We start from the raw sequence: 18243 nt of genomic DNA on the forward strand, positions 1-18243 counted from the left end.
ATTCCCCCTCCATCACTGCGTCATGGTCCCTTTAAGGGAGCGGCCATAGTTGAGTGGTGGGAGCAGCTGCTGGCAGTAAAGAGACTTGCAGGATTTGGCCTACCCTGGGCCACTTACCGCGCACGCTCAGGACCGGGGGCTTGGTGGGAAAGGAAGGAGGGACTTAAGGTGCGCCTGCGCATCAGGGGCGCGCGCAAGGGGCTGGTTTGGTGATCCCTTTAAGAAACCGCAGGCGGAGGAATTTCTCTGAGAGAAAATAATCCTACTCACGGGGCCCCTTGGAGGCCATTAACCCCCCGAGTCCCGGCCCCCCCTTTTCTCGGGCAGGCCCTACCGCCCACGCGCGCACTGGTGGGCTCCCAGGATCTGCGGCCGGGCGCGCGGTATCCGCCCCCTCCCCACTCTCAGCTCAAGGCCCGGCCGGGTTCGGGGGAGCTGCCGCGAGGCGGCCGTGCCTGCAGTGTGGGCGGGGGCCGGGGGCCCGAGAGGTACCGCCGCCACCGCGCCAGGAGCCGCAGCGGTTCCGAGCGGGGCCCAACATGGCGGAGAGAGAGGTGGAGTCCGGCCCCCGAAAGAGGGTAGGTGAGGTGAGACAGAACTCGGGCGGCGGGGGGCGGGGCGCGGCCCGGGGCCGGGGCCGGGAATGGGCCATGCTCAGGCTTGTGCTGGGGTCGCCGAGGCCCGGTTGGGGCCAGGTTGCCGGCAGGTCTGAGGCAACCTTGGGTCTGGAGCGCGCTGGCGAGTGGTCCTTTGGCAGGTGGGACAAAGATTTGCTGCAGGTTGGGAGGGGGAGGGGCAGGGGCGGGGGGGGGGGTGTTGTTTGCCTCCCCTCCTCCCTCGCCAGCACTGGGGGTGGGTCCTGTGGGCCTTGGTGAGGGAGGTGTCAGATTCCTAAGTGCATCTTTAGTAAATCAGAGTCTGGAAGTTTAACTGGGGAGAGGTCAGGTGGGGGTGGTGGGGGCGGGAATAAGTCGTGGAGGGGTCTCATGAGAAATAACCGGGAGGGTTCTTCAGTAACACCATGAAGAATTCATTTTCCTGCCTCTTTTCCCTTCCCCCCTAACCGTTATCAAGACCAAAGTGGAGGTGGTGCTCTTACCTGTGAAGAAGTTGGGTCGTTGGCGTGTCCTCATTTAGGGGAAAGATTTTGGCAACTATCAATGTCGTGTTCTAGTCTAGCCTCTTTACCCGCAATTAGGGACGTGGAAGAGTATGACAAGTTTTGTCATAAGGAGGATGCACTAATCGACCTGTAGAGGTGAAGCCAGGAGGAGTTGTTGAATACCTTTTAAAGTTTGTCTTGAAACTTTTTTTATTTAATTCTGAATGATTTTTTTTCAGATGGCGAACAATACTGTACTATCGATATTTTTCAGAGTTTTCTTTTACTTCCGTCCCCCTTAGCATGATAAGCAGTAAGTTTCCTTTCAGAAATCTTCGTTTTGGGAATGGTCGCAAAACGATCAATTGTGTGAAACCATTGGGGTAAAAAATTTCTATATTATTGGGAACGCCTTTTCAATTTAGCATAAAATTATCAACCTCATAATGATGCTACAGCTAACATTTTGAGTCTTACTGTGTGCCTGGCACTGTGCATGGTGCTTTATGTGAGGAATTTAACCTCATTGTAATTCTCTGGAAAGCCCATTTGCAGATGAGGAAATGTAGATGTAGAGGGCTTACTTAGTTTACTTAAGATCAGGTGGCTAGTTAAGAGATTGAGGTAGGGTTTAAATCCTGGTTTGTCCCAGCTGTAGTGCCTGTGTTGGATGCCACATAGGAGTTTCTTTAATCTATGTTTCTTTCCTTAAAAGCTTAAATTATAAATAACCAAAGGCGTGTCAGATATTATTTTTTCCAACAATTTATTAGGAAAATATTTCCAGCTATCCAGCAAAATTAAAAAACTTACAGAGGCTGGGCGCCGTGGGCGCCGTAATCCTAGCGCTCTGGGAGGCCGAGGCGGGAAGATTGCTTGAGGTTAGGAGTTCAAGACCAGCCTGAGCAAGAGTGAGACCCCATCTCTACTCAAAATAAAAAAATTAGCCCGGCATGGTGGCACTTGCCTGTAGTCCTAGCTGCTGGGGAGGCCGAGGCAGGAGGATGGCTTGAGCCCAGGAATTTGAGGCTTCAGTGAGCTACGATGACGCCACTGCACTCTACCCGGGGTGCCAGAGTAAGACTCTGTCTTAAAAAAAGAAAAAACAAAAAAACCTTACAGTGAGCTTCCATATACACAACCACCTAGATTCTACCATTAACATTGTAGTGTACTCATTTTATCACATATTTATCCATCTATCCCTCTGTCCATTTATCATTCACCTTATTTTAATGCATTTCATTGTATTTTGAGCAATTAAAATTTAATGTTTATATTCTTACAAAATGTTGGATTCTCATATAATAATTAGTCATAGAGCAAGTTAAGCTGTATCATGGTATGTCTAAATAGTTCCTTTAGCATAAATATTGGGTATGGAGTGCATGTGTTTTGAAATGTTAAATTGTTCTTCAAGTTTTGATCTGTTTTAAACTGGACTCTTATTTTGCTTGAGTGAAGGCATATGGGGCTTGCGGTCAACCAATTAAAATATATAGGGTAAATTACTTTAGATGTGTAATGGTAATTTAGGGAGATCTCTGCATTTAGTTTCTACTAATGCTGTCATTCTGTGTTAGAATGATCTAGAAAACCTCTGTGTCCTGCTAAGATAGGCTGTTCTAGAACGTTCTAGAAAACATCCATGCATTTTGGCAACAAATTCAACTAGAGTTTAAATAGATCCTTCTTTCTCCTGTAGTACACTTAAAAGGTGTCACACTGGTAGCAGTCAAAACTTTATTATTTTTAACAAAATGTAACATACGTAGCACTTGTATAGGTTTTCCCATTATATTACCTGTTTCATCGTGGAAGAGGATTACATTCAATATCTTTTAGATCCATAATTATTTTGTTTTGATATTTGGTTGGAATGTTCAGTAGGATTGTCTTAAATGGTACAAGTACTTTTTTTCCCCACTTTTTTTGTGTGTGTGCCAAACTCCATGTGGATTCCATGTGTGTACTCCAAGCAAATTTGTGGGGACTATGCTGTACAATTTCTTTTTAAATAATTTGACTCTTTGCCTTGAGGCAGTTAAAACGTACTATCCACATAGACCTAGATAATAACTTTAGGTTATTTAATCTGAAATTGCATTCATGACATGGTATTGTATTTATGATGCTTACTGCCTTTGACCTTTGTAATCATAAGTCAAAAAAGTTGATCACTTATGCTATTTGATAAGCAGAATGCTGGGAATTGTGTTGTGGTTCTTACAGACATTTAAGATAATAGATGCTGGCTCTCCTGCTAAATTGTGTACTTCTTTAAGGTAGGGTCCATTTTGTTGGTTTCTGCAACTCCCAACAACTGTGACCTCCACATAATAGGAATTCAAAAGACTTACTGGTTTTTGATAAGTTTACCTATTACAGCAGGAGCTTTGTGGCTTGGGTTCCAAGTTCCGTGCTTTGTAATTTTGGAGGCTTCTGTAAATCTTCTATACCATCCTTTATTCCACAAAGTTACCTCATGTGGATCCAGATTTAGGGTTCTTCTGATTGTTACGGATTATGGTTAGATGGGAGAGTGACTGCATTTTAGGACCATTGGGTTAACAACTTTAAATTCTGTATAGTCCTGCCTGCTGATTTTCATGTTTGTGGGCAGTTGGGATAATTATATTCAGACTATACTTGAATGCCAGTCTCTCAGTTTGTCAACATGGGGGAACTGAGTATGTGGGTAGACCAGCACTATGTATCTATCATCTCTTGTATGGAGAGAACCAAGTTCATATCCTAGTACCCATGCATGAAGGCCAGCATTATACACACATACGTGCACATACACTTTAAAGTCAGGATATTTTGGGGATACTATTTATGGATTTTTTTAAGATTGTAAAATTTTTGTTTCCTTAAATAGGTTTTAAGATTCATTAGGTGGGCTTGTTATAAATAATTGAATTGTTTATGCATGGGTATTATAATAAACAGTGTATTAGAAGTATGAGGTCTAACTAAATCTGGTTGCACTGTTTTGTTGTAAAATCCCTGTATCTTCAAAGTTTACATACAAAATAATAACTTTTGTAAATGTATGTTGTTAACTGGTCTAGTAATTTTCATATTTAAACTTTTCTGTATGTTAAATTTGAGGTATATATGTTTGATATGCTTAAAAAGAGAGCATATGTATAAGTAGTATGCTTCCATTTTTGTAAAAAAAAAAAAAAAACCAAGCCCTGGTCTTTTTTTGCCACCTCATATATGTGTCTGTGAATGCATATATATATATATATATATATGAACTTAGAGAAAGTCGTGGAGGATACATGTCAGGCTGTTACCATTGATTCAGTGGGTGGGGATGAGAAAGGAAAGGTAGTATAAGGGTGAACATTTTGCAAAGTGGAAAAAATACTCCTGGTATATAATGTTAAGTGAAACTATAGGCTAGAAAATGTTATCTTTTCTTTTTCTTCTTTTTTTTTTTTTTTTGCGACAAAGTCTTGCTCTGTCTCCTGGGCTAGAATGCCATGGCGTCAGCCTAGCTTACAGCAAGCTCAAACTCCTGGGCTCAAGTGATCCTCCTGCCTCAGCCTCTGGTGTAGCTGGGACTACAGGCATGCACCACCATGCCCTGCTAATTTTTTCTGTTTTTACTAGAGTCAGGGTCTCCCTATAGTTCAAGCTGGTCTCGAACTCCTGAGCTTAAGACATCCTCCTGCTTCTGCCTCCCAGAGTGCTAGGATTGTAGGCATGAGTCACTGCAGCCAAAATGTTATCTATAATATTGTAAATATGTAAAAATTGAACATGCATGTAGACAAGAAAAGGAAAATAGCCTGAACAAATGAAAGCATTGACTTTGTTATGTGATAGGATTTTGGAGAAGTTTTGTTTTGAATTTTTTATTTTAATATTTTATAATAAAATAATTGCAAATGGTTGATCCCTCTTAATTCCTTCATGAACTTCTTTCTGTCTGTTTGTTAAATGTATTACTTAAAAAGATGGTGGTACATATTAAAATATTTGTAATTCATATGCACAAAACCTAAATCATTTGCTTTAAGAATGCATTGGCTCTTTGTATAGAGACCATTTGAAGAGGTCGTTCCAGTATTGACATTGATTCTGTGTTGTTTTCATACTGACTATCTTGCACCTAGCAGAGACATCTGTAAATAAGGATAATACTTGCTTCTTATAAACCCTTCAGTGCCTGTTATTCTCAATATTTTATTAGGTCATTAAATATGAAATGTCCAATTTTGAATCAATAGTTTAGGCCAAGCCGGTTGCGGTGGCTCACGCCTGTAATCTTAGCACTCTGGGAGGCTGAGGCAGAAGAATTGCTTGAGCTCGGGAGTTCGAGACCAGCCCAAGCAAGAGTGAGACCCCGTCTCTACTAAAAATGGAAAAATTAGCAGAGTGTCATGGTATGTGCCTGTAATCCCAGCTACTCGGGAAGCTGAGGCAGGAGGATGGCTTGAGACCAGGAGTTTGAGGTTGCGGTGAGCTGTGATGACACCACTGCCCTCTTTACTCAGGGCAACTGACCCAGACTCTGTCTCCAAAAAAAAAAAAAAAAAAAGCTTACTATACCTCAAACAAGAAGCAGTACAATTAATCAAAATATGTGCTTAAACTCTTGACATAGTTTTGCCATCTTAAAGATAGCTGTTTATGCCAACAGCAAAGAAACCTGGAGAGCAAGTGGTGATGAAGTCACAAAAGGCATTTTCCACAGCTTGTTGAGAATTGAATATTACTCCTTGCAGGAAATGATCCACAGCCTGGAAGAAGTGGTAGTCAGTTGGTGCAAGGTCTGGTGAATGTGGTGGATGACAGAGTTTCTAAGTCCAGCCTCTAGTTTGAGCAGCATTGTTTGTGGGACATGTGGTTGAGCGTGGTCTTGCAGGAGGATCGGCCTGTCTCTGTTGACCAATCTTGGCTGCTTAATCACAAGCACCCTCATCATTTCAGCCAATTGGTTGCAGTAGACATCTGCAGTTATCGACTGGCTAGGTTTCATGAAGCTGTAGTGGGTAATACCAGTGCTGGACCACCAAACAGACACCATTAGCTTTTTTTGATGAGTATTTGGTTTTGGACTATGTTTCGGCACTTCATCTTTATCCAACTATTATGCTGAACGCTTGAAATTATCAAAAAGAATCCATTTTTCATCACACATAAGAATACAACGTAGAAATGGTTCGCTTTTATGTCTGACAGCAAAGAAAGGCAAACTTTGAGATGATTTCTCTTCTGACACTTGTTTAATTCACATGGTAGCCATTTATCCAGCTTTCTTTACCTTGCTGATTTGTTTAAAATGGTCCCATATTATTGGCATAGTAACATCAAACCTTGCTGCTAATTCATGTGTAGGTTGAGATGGATTCATGTCCGCTACAGCTTTCAGCTCATCATTATCCACCTTGGTCTCCAGGTCACCTATGTGACTCCTTTTCAAGATTAAAATCACCAGAATGGAACTTCTCAAAACCATTGATGTACTGTGTGTTCTTTAGCCACATCTTTCCCAAACACTTTGTTGATATTTCGAGCTGTCTACGTAGCACTGGTATCATAATGGGACTCATTTGAAAATAATGTGAATTTTTGACTTATCCATGGTTTCACAAAAACTACTATAAAAAAAACTTTGAAATATTATCACAAGCCAAACTGTGCATTTGAAAGAATGGGGATGTACCTTTACAATAAAAATAAAACAGGTGTCAAAGTGAAATATCAGAGATAACAAATGTTAAACTTAGTACTGAAGGAAATGGAACATTTCATACTTAATAACCCAATACATGTAATATATTTTTGAGTCCTTATTAATTCCATGAGATGTAGTCACTATCATCCCATTTTATAAATAAAGAAACTGAGGCACAGAGTTTTGCTCAAAATCATAATGTAATTGGCCAGGATCAGGTATTTAAACTTGTACTGTTTGATGTATAACATAGGTTATAACTTTTGTTTATCCAGAAATATTACGGTTAGTATTTATATTCTCATTTGTGAAAAAAAACACAGTATTCTTTATCTGGAATTTATGGCTGTTAGAATAATTTGAATTACATATAAATAAAATTGATATAAATCACTTCTCAGGAAGCATCAAATTAACTTGTTCCCTAAGAAATACATTCTTGTTTGAGATCATCTTAAAACATGTATGCAACTCACATGTTTATTTTTTGGAAAATATACACTAAATACTTTAAAGCCTGCCACCACACCTGTCTAATTTTTAAGTTTTTTGTAGAGAAGGGGTCTTGCTATGTTGTCCAGTCTGGTCTCCAACTCCTGGCCTCAAGCCATCCTTATACTTTGGCCTCCCAAAGTGCTGGGATTACAGCTGTGAGCCACAATGCCAAGCCTTAAAGATTAAATTTGTGATTTTTTTGGAAAATGGAATGATTTTCTTATTTAATAAAGAAAATAGGCCGGGTGCGGTGGCTCACGCCTGTAATCCTAGCACTCTGGGAGGCCGAAGCGGGTGGATAGCTCGAGGTCAGGAATTCGAGACCAGCCTGAGCAAGAGCGAGACCCCGTCTCTACTAAAAATAGAAAGAAATTATCTGGCCAACTAAAATATATATAGAAAAAACTAGCCAGGCATGGTGGCGCATGCCTGTAGTCCCAGCTACCCGGGAGGCTGAGGCAGTAGGATCACTTAAGCCCAGGAGTTTGAGGTTGCTGTGAGCTAGGCTGACGCCACGGCACTCACTCTAGCCAGGGTAACAGAGCAAGATTCTGTCTCAAAAAAAAAAAAAAAGAAAAGAAAATATAAGTAGATAGATGTAAAATTATAATTTCTATGGATATTTCAGAGGCATTTTTGAATTTTATATTAGGAGACCAACTGCTGTTTAAAGAAGACTGATATTTCCTTTAAACATTCTGATTATTTTACTATGAGCTAGCTAGTGTAATTATTTTAGTAATGGAAAGAAAAAGGAAGATATTGTAGAATAATATTATATTCAACCCTACAAAATTGCTAATATTTGACTGTTTAACTTACAGAAATGGCATTTTCATGTGGTTTGAGCCAATAGTAAGAGCATGGGCTTTTCAAAATCAGTTTATAGTACAGTCTCTGGTATTTAGCAATTTGGGGATAGTAACGGTTTTTTATCTGATCTTTCCATACTCATGCCCACTCTCTTATACTTGGGGAATACTTAAAATGTCATTTTAATTTCATTCATGTCATCTTTATGGCCTTCCAGAAGTTTTAGCTATCTGCATTTGACCAAAGATATTTAATAGTACCTTCTTTTTTATGTCTACCCAGTGTATAGTCTACCCACCACTGTAAGCTTTTTAAAGTCAAGGATCATATGTATTCATCTTTATTTACATCTCTCTGCATGTCTTACAAATTTAAGTGTTTTAATACTGACATGTGTACTACACATTTATAAGCAAAAAAAAATTTAGAATTAATTTCATAATTGCATAGTAAGCACAAATATAGAATGATAAAATGAAACCCAATGTTCTGTTACCCAGTTTTGACAACTAAACAGTTTTCAGCATTTTGCCATTCCTGAATAATCTAACTTTTCACTTCTTACTCCTTCCCTTTGTTCGCCTCCCTTCTTCTCCCCCTCCCTCTGACCAACGTTCCTTCCTTCCTTGAAATAATTTCAAGGAAATGTCAGGAATCACATCATTTAATCTATAAATACTTCTGTGTCTATTTCTAACAGATAAGAACTGTTAGTAAACCCAACCACAATACTATTACACCTAACAAAAGAACTCCTTAATCCATTCTGTGTTCAGATTTCTATGATTCTTTAAATGTCTTTTTACACTTGGTTTGCTTAAATCACCATCCAAATAAGATTTATACATTTCATTTGGTCTGTATGTCTAAGTTTTTCTTACCCTTAACCATTCCCCCCCCAACTCATACCCCTTGTGTTTTTTTCCCGTGCTGTTTATTTGTTAAAAAAAAACTAAGTCATTTTTTCAGGAGAACTTTGTACAGTCTTGATTTGGCTGATTGAATCCTTGTTATGGTATTTAATATGTTCCTTTGCTCTTTATATTTCCCACAAATTAGTAGGTAAGTGTAGAGTAGTGGTTCTCAACTTTGGGCTGAAACTTTAGAATTATCTGGGGATCTTCTAATTATCCTGATTCTCAGGCCACATCTTAGATCAGTTTGTCACAATCCATGAGATAAACTCTAGGCATCAGTAATTTAAAAAATTTACCAAGTGATTTCAGTCATAACCAAGATTGGGAGCTTGAACTGGTAGAGCTTGGTGGGATTTAGGTTCAGTTTCTTTGGCAAGAACAATTTATGATGGAGTGATTATATAATTTATTTCTAATAAGACAATTCTGAGAATGAAATGGGTGCTATTAAAGATTACAGTAAGAAAATAGCCATAAGATGGAATAGCTCTAGGCAAATTAGGAGGTGTAGCCATCCTATTAGATGGTGCTGTGAATTCTTGTTGAATCATTCCAGGAGGCCAGTAAGTGTTGTCTCGCTTTTGGTAATACTAAATTGATCATTTGTGGATAATACTAGTGGAATCCAAACATAGTTTCTTTTTAACTTTTCACCTAATGGATTTATCAGCCAGTGATGGTGGTTGCCTAGATCTATTATTTCATTAGAAGAGTGATTTTCTTTCATTTCTCTTATATTTATTAACTGGAATTCTTCCATAGAGAATTCCCTTCTCAATTATTTGATTACGTTGTAATATCATTTGTACAGGGAGACCAGGGTGAATGCTTATTTTTTTCCCCTTTACTTACCAATTTTCAGAAGAATGAATTGATGACCTATTAAATTCCCAAGGTGAGGTTTGGGAGGGGAAAACATTATGAACTCATGAATTTTAGTATATTTGGTGTGTTTTAATTTATTGTGGTCATTATTTTTGATGTTCAGATTTTTTACATTTTTTGTTTTATTTTATTTTTTGAGACAGGGTCTCACTCTGTTGTTCAGGCTGGATGGAGTACAGTGGCGCAATCACAGCTCGCTGCAACCTCTGACTCCCAGGCTCAAACGATCCACCTGGCTTAGCCTCCTGAGTAACTAGGACTACAGGTGCACTCCACCACAGCTGGATAATTTTTTTATTTTTGTTTTTTGTAGAGATGGGGGTCTAACTATGTTGCCCAGGCTGGTCTTGAACTCCTGGCCTCAAATGATCCTCCTGCTTCGGCCTCCTAAAGTGCTGGGATTACAGGTGTGAGCCACTGCTCCTGGCCTAATTTGTTACAGCTTTGCTCATTGGCAGTCTATATTAGTTTCGTAAGGCTGCCATAAAAAATTACTACAAACTTCGTGGCTTAAAATAACAGATATTTATTCTGTCACAGTTTTGGAGGCTAGAAGTCCAAAATCAAGGCTCTAGGGAAGAATCCTTTCTTGTCTCTTCCTGCTTTTGTTGGCTTAATTTACATTCGCTGACTTGTGGCAGCAGAACTCCAGTCTTTGCCTTCATCTTGCCATGGCCTTTTTTCTGTGTCGTCTTTTCTGTCTTTTTTAAGGACACTCTTCATTGTATTTAGGGTCTGCCCTAATCTAGAGTGATCTCATATCTATAACCTTGCCTTAATTACATATTGAAAGATTTGTTCTGTTTACAGAATAGATCTGATTGGACATACCTTTTGGGGGTCACAGTTCAACTCACTACAGTCCATCTCTTGATGCCCAAAACTTCATGTGCATCCCATAATACAAAGTAAGTTCACTTCATCACAACATCCCCCAAAGTCTCTACCCATTACAGCATGAACTCTTAAGTCCAAAATCTCTAAATATCAGCTCAAAAAGTCCCACATCTCACTGTCTAGATCATCTAAATTAGGTTTGACTGTGGGCTCAGTATCATCTATGTGGGGCAAAATTCCTCTCCATCTATGGATCTGTCAAACTAAAAACCAAGTTATCTGCTTCCAAAATACAATGGTGAGACAGGCATCAGAAAGGCATTCCCATTCAAAAGTAAGACATTGAAGGACTAGAGGGTCTCTGGTCCCAAGCAAGTTCGGTACCAAGTAGGACAAATTTCTCTAGGTTTCAAGGCCTAAAAATAATCTATGGTTTGATCCTCTGCCCTCTCGGCCTGTAGAGGCTCTGTCAGCACCTGCTCTGGTGCTCTGGGCCTGTTTCTCTGGCTTCTGCCTCTTGTGGCCTGCTTTCAGAGTTATTAATATTTTTATTTTTTCTTGAAGGGAGGAATATATGTTTACCTCTCTTCTATTAGCCCATTTATTGCCTATAGAATCCAGAAGTCAGGCTTTTTTTTTTTTTTTTTTCCATTTTGTCTTCTCTCTCTTCATGCTGGTAGTGTTTTTGTTGGTATAATGTTATTAAAAAACCTTGTGAGTCTTCTTATATATCGAGGGGATCCACACCTTAGACAAGAGGGTTGTTCACAGATCCTTCCTGATAACCTCTTCTTCATTCCTGGCTTCTGTTGAGATGGTTGATTGAATCCATGAGTCACATAGCTAATATCTTCAGCAAATGGTTGTCCAGCCACACTGTTGGGCTGCTTTCTTGAACACGCTTTCCTAATAGTGAATTTCCTAATTTTAGCATCCTTTGCAATCTGGATACTCTAAGAGCCTCTCAGTTAATAAAGAGTTGTTTCTTTTTAAAAGTTCCTTTCTCAATTTTTCTCTTTCCTCTTACATTTTACTGTAAACAGCAAGGAGAAACCAAGGTGTACCTTAAAACTGCTTGGAAATCTCCCAGACTAAATATCCAAGTTCATTGCTTCCAACTTCTGTTTTCTACCCAACAGTAGAAAACAATTCAGCCAAGTTTTCTGCCACTTTAGAAGAAGGATCACCTTTCTTCCACTTCCAAGTCAACAGTCTTCATTTTTTTCTGAAACATCAACAGAAGCATCCTTAACCAGAATGTTGATATGTACCAGAACATTCTGATGAGCATTCATGATGTATATTCTGTTTGTGGTCCTGTAAGTGTATTTTCTAAGACTATCGAAGCTTTGTCTTACTTGCTCATCATATCCTTCTGAACCCTTATAGCAGGATTGTCTTTGCCATTCATATTTCTACCAACCATGTCTTCAAGGCAATCTATACTTTTTTTTTCATTATGCCTCTCAAAATTATTCTGGCCTATTATCCAATTTCAAAGCCACCTTGACATTTTTAGATACTTGTTATATCAGCACACCACTGCTATGTACCAAAATCTGTATTAGTTTCCTAGGTTTGTCATAACAAATTGACATAAACTTGATAGTTTAAAACTACAGAACTATTGTTTCACAGTCTGGAGGCTGAAAGTCCAAAATCAAGATGTCAGCAGGGCTATGCTTTCTTTCCTTCATTGTCTCTTCCGGCCTCTGGTGTCCCCAGGTGTTCCTTGATTTGTGGTAGTATTACTCTAGTCTTTGCCTCTGTCTTCACTTGGCCTTCTTTTCTCTGTGTATCTGTGTCTTCTTTTCTGTCTTTCATTGGATTAGGGCTCATCCTAATCCAGGATGATCTCATTTCAACATCCTTACATTAATTACATCTGTAAAGAACTTTACTCCAAATAAAGTCACATTCTGATGTTCTGGGTTGGTATATCTTTTATGGACCACAGTTCAACCCTCAACAGGGTCTTCTTTTTAAAAAAATTATTTTATATTTGAACAATTATCTTAAGTTTTTAAAAATCTGTTCAAATGTATATAACATAAAATGTAATAAGCCAGGCACAGAAAGACAAAAACTGCATATTCCCACTTAATGTGTAATCTAAAACAATCCAAACTTATAGAAGCTGAAAGTAGAATGGTAGTTACCAGAGCTGCTGGGTGGGTGGAATGAGAAGATGTTGGTCAAAGGATAGGTAGTTGACAAGAAGAATAAAAAGTATTTAAGGTGATGATATTTTAATTAACTTTATTCAGTCATTTAACACTGTATATGTACCTGTGTATCATAACATCACTGTGTACCCCATAATTTTATGTGATTATAATTTGTCAAAAAATAGGAAAAAGATACACATAACAAAATTTGCCATTTTAACCATTTTAAGTGTATAATTCAATAGCAATGAGTGCATTTACAATGTTGTACAACCATCACCGCTGTTTCGCTCCTAATAGAAACTGCATGTTAAGTCCTCATGGCTCCTCCCTCCCAGCCCCTGGTACAGCTTTAACTAACTTTTTGTCTCTATGAAGTTGCCTATTCTAGATATAAGTGGAATCGTGTAACATTTGTTCTTTGGTGTCTGACTTAATTAGCATAATGTTTTCAATGTTTACCCAGTTGTAGCATGTATCAGAACTTCTCAATCCTTTTTATGGCTGAATAGTATTCCACTGTGCTTGTACCTCATTTTGTTTATCTATTCATCCATCAATGTTCACCTTTTGGTTATTGTGAATAATGCTGCTATAAACATTGGCATATAAGTATCAGTTTGAATCCCTGCTTTCAATTCATTTGGGTATTGCTATGATTCAAAAGTGTCCCTTCCAAAAACTCACATCAAAATTTGATTCTCAATATGGCAGTGTTGGGAGGTGGAGACAAGTGGAGATGTTTGGATCATGGGGTCATTGCCCTCATGAATAGATTAATGCTGTCTCTCAGGAGTGAGTTCTCACCCTCTCAAGGGTAAGAATTAGATTCTGTAAGAGCAGGTTCTTATAAGTGAGGTTCCTCCTCTTGTGTGCCTCTTTGCACACATGTACCTCACCTTTCTGCTTCTCCATTTTTTTTTTTTTTTTTTTCCGAGACAAGAGTCTCACTCTGTTGCTCAGGCTGGAATGCCATGGCATCAGCCTAGCTCACAGCAACCTCACACTTCTGGGCCCAAGGAATCTTTTTGCCTCAGCCTCCCGAGTAGCTGGAACTACAGGCGCATGCCACAACGCCTAGCTAATTTTTTCTGTTTTTAGTTGCCCAGCTAATTTTTTCTATTTCTAGTAGACACTGGGTCTTGCTCTTGCTCAGACTGGTCTCAAACTCCTGACCTGAAGCGATCCTCCCTCCTCGGCCTCCCAGAGTGCTAGGATTAAAGGCGTGAGCCACCACCCCTGGCCCATGCTTCTCCATGTTGTAATGTAGCACATGGCCCTCACCAGATTCTAATGCCATGCTCTTGGATGTTCCAGCCACTAGAATTGTGAACCAAATAAACTTCTCTTTATAAATTACACAGCCACAGGTATTGTTACAGAACACTAAATGGACTAAGACAGGTATATATACCTCAGAGTGGAATTACTGAATTATATTAGAATTCTGTGTTTATCTTTTTGAGGAACCACCAAACTGTTTTCCGCAGCAGCTGTACCATTTTTCATTTCCCACCCAATGCTCGAGGGCTCCAGTTCCCCCCGCCCTCTTTCTTTCCTGTCTTTTCTTTTTCTTTCTTTTTTTAGACAGTCTTGCTCTGTTGCCCAGGCCACAGTGCCATGGTGTCAGCCTAGCTTACAGCAACCTCAGACTCCTGAGCTCAAGTGATCCTCCTCTGTCAGCTTCCCAGAGTGCTAGGATTACAGATGTGAGCCACTGCACCTAGCCACTCCAGTTTTTCTGTATCTTCTCCAGTGCTTGTAATTTTTTGTTTTATTGGTAATAACCATCCTAGTATGTGTGAAGTGGTATTTTATTGTGGTTTGGATGTGCGTTTTTATTTTAAACATCTCGCTAGTGGACAAAGATTCGAATTTTCCTAGTGATTAATGATATTGAGCTTTCATGTGCGTATTGGCTTTTTGTGTATCTTTGGAAAAATGTATCAGTCCTTTGTACATTTTTTTTTTTTTTTTTTTTTGAGACAGGTTCTTGATCTGTTGCCCACGCCAACATGTAGTGGTGTTATCACAGCTAAGTGCAACCTTGGACTCCTGTGATCAAGTGATCCTCCCGCCTCAGCCTCCCACATAGCTGGGACTACAGGTGTGCACCACCATGCCTGGCTGACTTTCTTATTTTTTATAGAGGTGGAGTCTTGCTATATTGTCCAGGCTGGTCTTAAACTCCTGCCCTCAAGCAGTCCTCCTGCCTCAGCCTCCCAAAGTGCTAGGATTATAGGTATGAGCCACCAGGCCTGGCCCTTTATCCATTTTTTTTAATTGAGTTTCTTGTCTATTTACTTTTGAGTTGCAGAAATTCTTTATATATTCTGGATATTAAACTCTTATCAGATACATGATTTGCAAACATTTTTTGCTATTATGTGGGTTGTGTTTTCATTCTTATGATAGTGTCCTTTGATGCACAAAAGTTTTGAATTTTAATGAAATCAAATTTGTTTTTCTTTTGTAGCTTATACTTTTGGTGTCATACTTAAGAAACCATGGCCAAATCCAAGGTCTTGAAGATTTTCCCATGTGTTTTCTTCTAAGAGTTTTAGAGTTTATCTCTTTAATTTAGGTCTTTAATCCATTTTGAGTTAATTTTTGATTATGGTATAAGATAATGTTCCATTTCATTCTTTAGTGTGTGGATATTCAGTTTTCCCAGCACCTTTTGTTGAAGAGCCTATTAAATGATCTTGGAACCCTTGTTGAAAGTCAGTTGACCATTATGTTATTCAGTTTGGGCTGCCATAACAAAATACCGTAGACTGGGTGGCTTAAATGACAGAAATTTGTTTCTGTAAGATGGGGAAGTTCAAGATCAAGATATCTGTAAGGTAGATTTTATTTGAGGCCTATTCTCTTAGCTTGTAGACAGCCACTATCTTGTTTTATGCTCACATGACTTCTTAGTATATGAGGGTAGAAAGAGTGGGCATTAATCCCATCATGAGAGCTCCAACCCTCATGACCTCATCTAACTCTGATTACCTCCTCAAGGCCCCATCTCTAAATACCATTACATTGAAGGTTATGACTTCAACATATAAATTTTGGGGGGACACAGACATTCAGAACATAATAACCACATATGTGAAGGTTTATTTCTGGATTCTCATTTCTGTTCTGTTGATCTATATGTCTGTTCTTGTGCCAACACTATGTTGTTTTGATTACTGTAGCTTTGTTATAGTAGGTTTGAAATTGGAAAATGTGGGTCCTTGAATTTTGTTTTTCTTTTTCAAGATTGTTTTGGCTATTAGGGTTGAAATTCCATATGAAATTTGGAAATTTTTTTTTTCTGTTTTTTCAATAAAACCCATTAGTATTTTGACCGAGATTGAATTTGTAAATCAAGGAATGTTTTATCATCTTAACAATGTTATATCTTCCAGTCCGTGAACATGGGATGTCTTTCCATTTATTTTGATCTTCTTTCAGAAATGTTTTATATAAGTCTTTCAGTGTAAAAGTCTTATACCTCCTTGGTTAAATTTATTCTTAAGTATCAGTCAGTATAATATACCACATAATAGAATTGAAGGAAAAAGAAACTATAGTTGGCCCTTTGTATCTACAGATTCCACATCTGAAGATTCAACCAACTGTAAATGAAAATATTTGGGAAAAAGTTAACAATACAACAATAAAAAATAATAGAAATTTAAAAAATACAGTGTAATATCAATTTGCATATAATTTCCATTGCATTAGGTGTTATAAGTAATCTAGAGGTGATGTAAAGTATGTGAGAGGATGTGTGTAGGTTTTATGCAAACGTTGTGTCCTTTTATATAAGGGACTTGAACATCCAAGGATTTTGGTGTCTGGGGGGGGTCCTGGAATCACTTCCTCCCTCAGATACTACATTATCATCTCAGTTGATGCAGAAGAGGCATTTAGCAAAATCCAACATCCTTTCATTAAACAAACTTCAATAAATTGGAAATAGAGGGGAACTTCCTCAACGTGATAAAGGCTATGTATGAAAAATCATGGCTGACATCATGCTCAATAGTGGAAGACTGAGAGCTTTTCTCCTAAGATTAGGAAGAAGATGAGGATGCCTTCTTTCACTACTTTTTCTGAATATAGGACTTGACGTTCTAGCCAGAACAGTTAAGCAAGAAAAAAAGAAATAAAGGGCGTCCAAACAGTAAAGGAAAAGTATAACTATCTCTGTTTAAAGATGACATGATCTTATCTTATAGAAAACCCTAAAAAAACCCCACAAAAAAATCTGTGAGAGCTAATAAGAAATTCAGCAAAGTTGCAGGATATAACATTAATGCACTTATATTTTTATACACTCACAATGAACAATCTCAAAAGGAAATTACGAAAACAGTTTCATTTATATTAGCATCCAAAAGAAAAAATATTTAAGCACCTGTATCCTTTTGACTTAATTCCAACAGTCTTTGAAAGATTCCTCCCTTTCTTGCTAAAAAGGGTACCACCCAGGCTCATCCTATACAATACTACCTCACACTTTGAATGAACTGGCCCTCCAAGAAGTCCGGGTACCTTTCAGTGGGAAATGCTGTTAAGAGACCACAGACAAGCCTTTTGAAGTTAGAATCTTTTTGAGATGGTGTCAGTAGTGATATGATTTGGATGTTTGGCCCCTCCAAATTGCATGTTGAAATTTGATCCCTGGTATCGGGATGTGTGGCCTGGTGGGAGCTGTTTGGGTCATGGAGGTAGAACCCTCATGAATGACTTGCTGCCTTCCCTGTGATGAGTGAATTCTTACTTTATTCATGTGAGAGCTGGTTGTTTAAAGGAGCCTGGTACCACCTCCTCTCTCTCTTGCTCCTTCTTTTGCCATGTGACAGGTCTGTTCCCCCTTCGCCTTCCACCTTAATTAGAAGCTCCCTGAAGGCTTTGCCAGAAGCAGATGCTGGTGCCATGCTTATGCAGTCTTCAGAACTGTGAGCCAAATAAACCTCTTTTCTTTATAGATTACCTAACCTCAGGTATACCTTTATAGCAACACAAAATGGACTAACATAAGTTGCTTATTTCCCATTCACTCCTGAGCATACAACTGGCTTCTCTTTCTATTTCTTCACTGAAATTCATTTCTTTAAGAACACCGAAATAGGGGCTGGGCACAGTGGCTCACACCTATAATCCAGCACTTTGGGATGCCGAGGTAGGAGGATTGCTTGAGGCCAGGAGTTCGAGAACAGTCTGGGCAACGTAGTGAGACTTTATAGAAAAAGAAAAAGCTGAACACTGTGATGTGGGCCTGTAGTCTCAGCTAATTGGGAGGATGAGACAGGAGTATCGCTTGAGCCCAAGAGTTCAAGGCTACAG

At 39.0% G+C, this 18243-nt stretch overlaps 1 protein-coding gene across 3 annotated transcripts in view; it reads left to right on the top strand.

Moving 5' to 3' along the window:
- Positions 1-205: 205 nt before the first annotated feature.
- ZMYM4 (zinc finger MYM-type containing 4) overlaps positions 206-18243 on the top strand; it is a 144345-nt gene continuing 126307 nt past the window's right edge. For 2 of the 3 annotated variants that reach the window (XM_069479750.1, XM_069479748.1), the window contains exon 1: positions 206-578. Coding sequence is in view for 2 of the 3 variants with exons in the window: in XM_069479748.1 (XP_069335849.1) it covers positions 540-578 (39 nt within the window). In the remaining variant the exon portion in view is untranslated. Of the gene's footprint in view, positions 588-18243 lie in introns of all 3 variants that reach the window. The other variant, XM_069479747.1, reaches the window with a different exon arrangement.

This window comes from Eulemur rufifrons, chromosome 8 (genome assembly GCF_041146395.1).
Source record: "Eulemur rufifrons isolate Redbay chromosome 8, OSU_ERuf_1, whole genome shotgun sequence".
Classification (NCBI taxonomy): domain Eukaryota; kingdom Metazoa; phylum Chordata; class Mammalia; order Primates; family Lemuridae; genus Eulemur; species Eulemur rufifrons.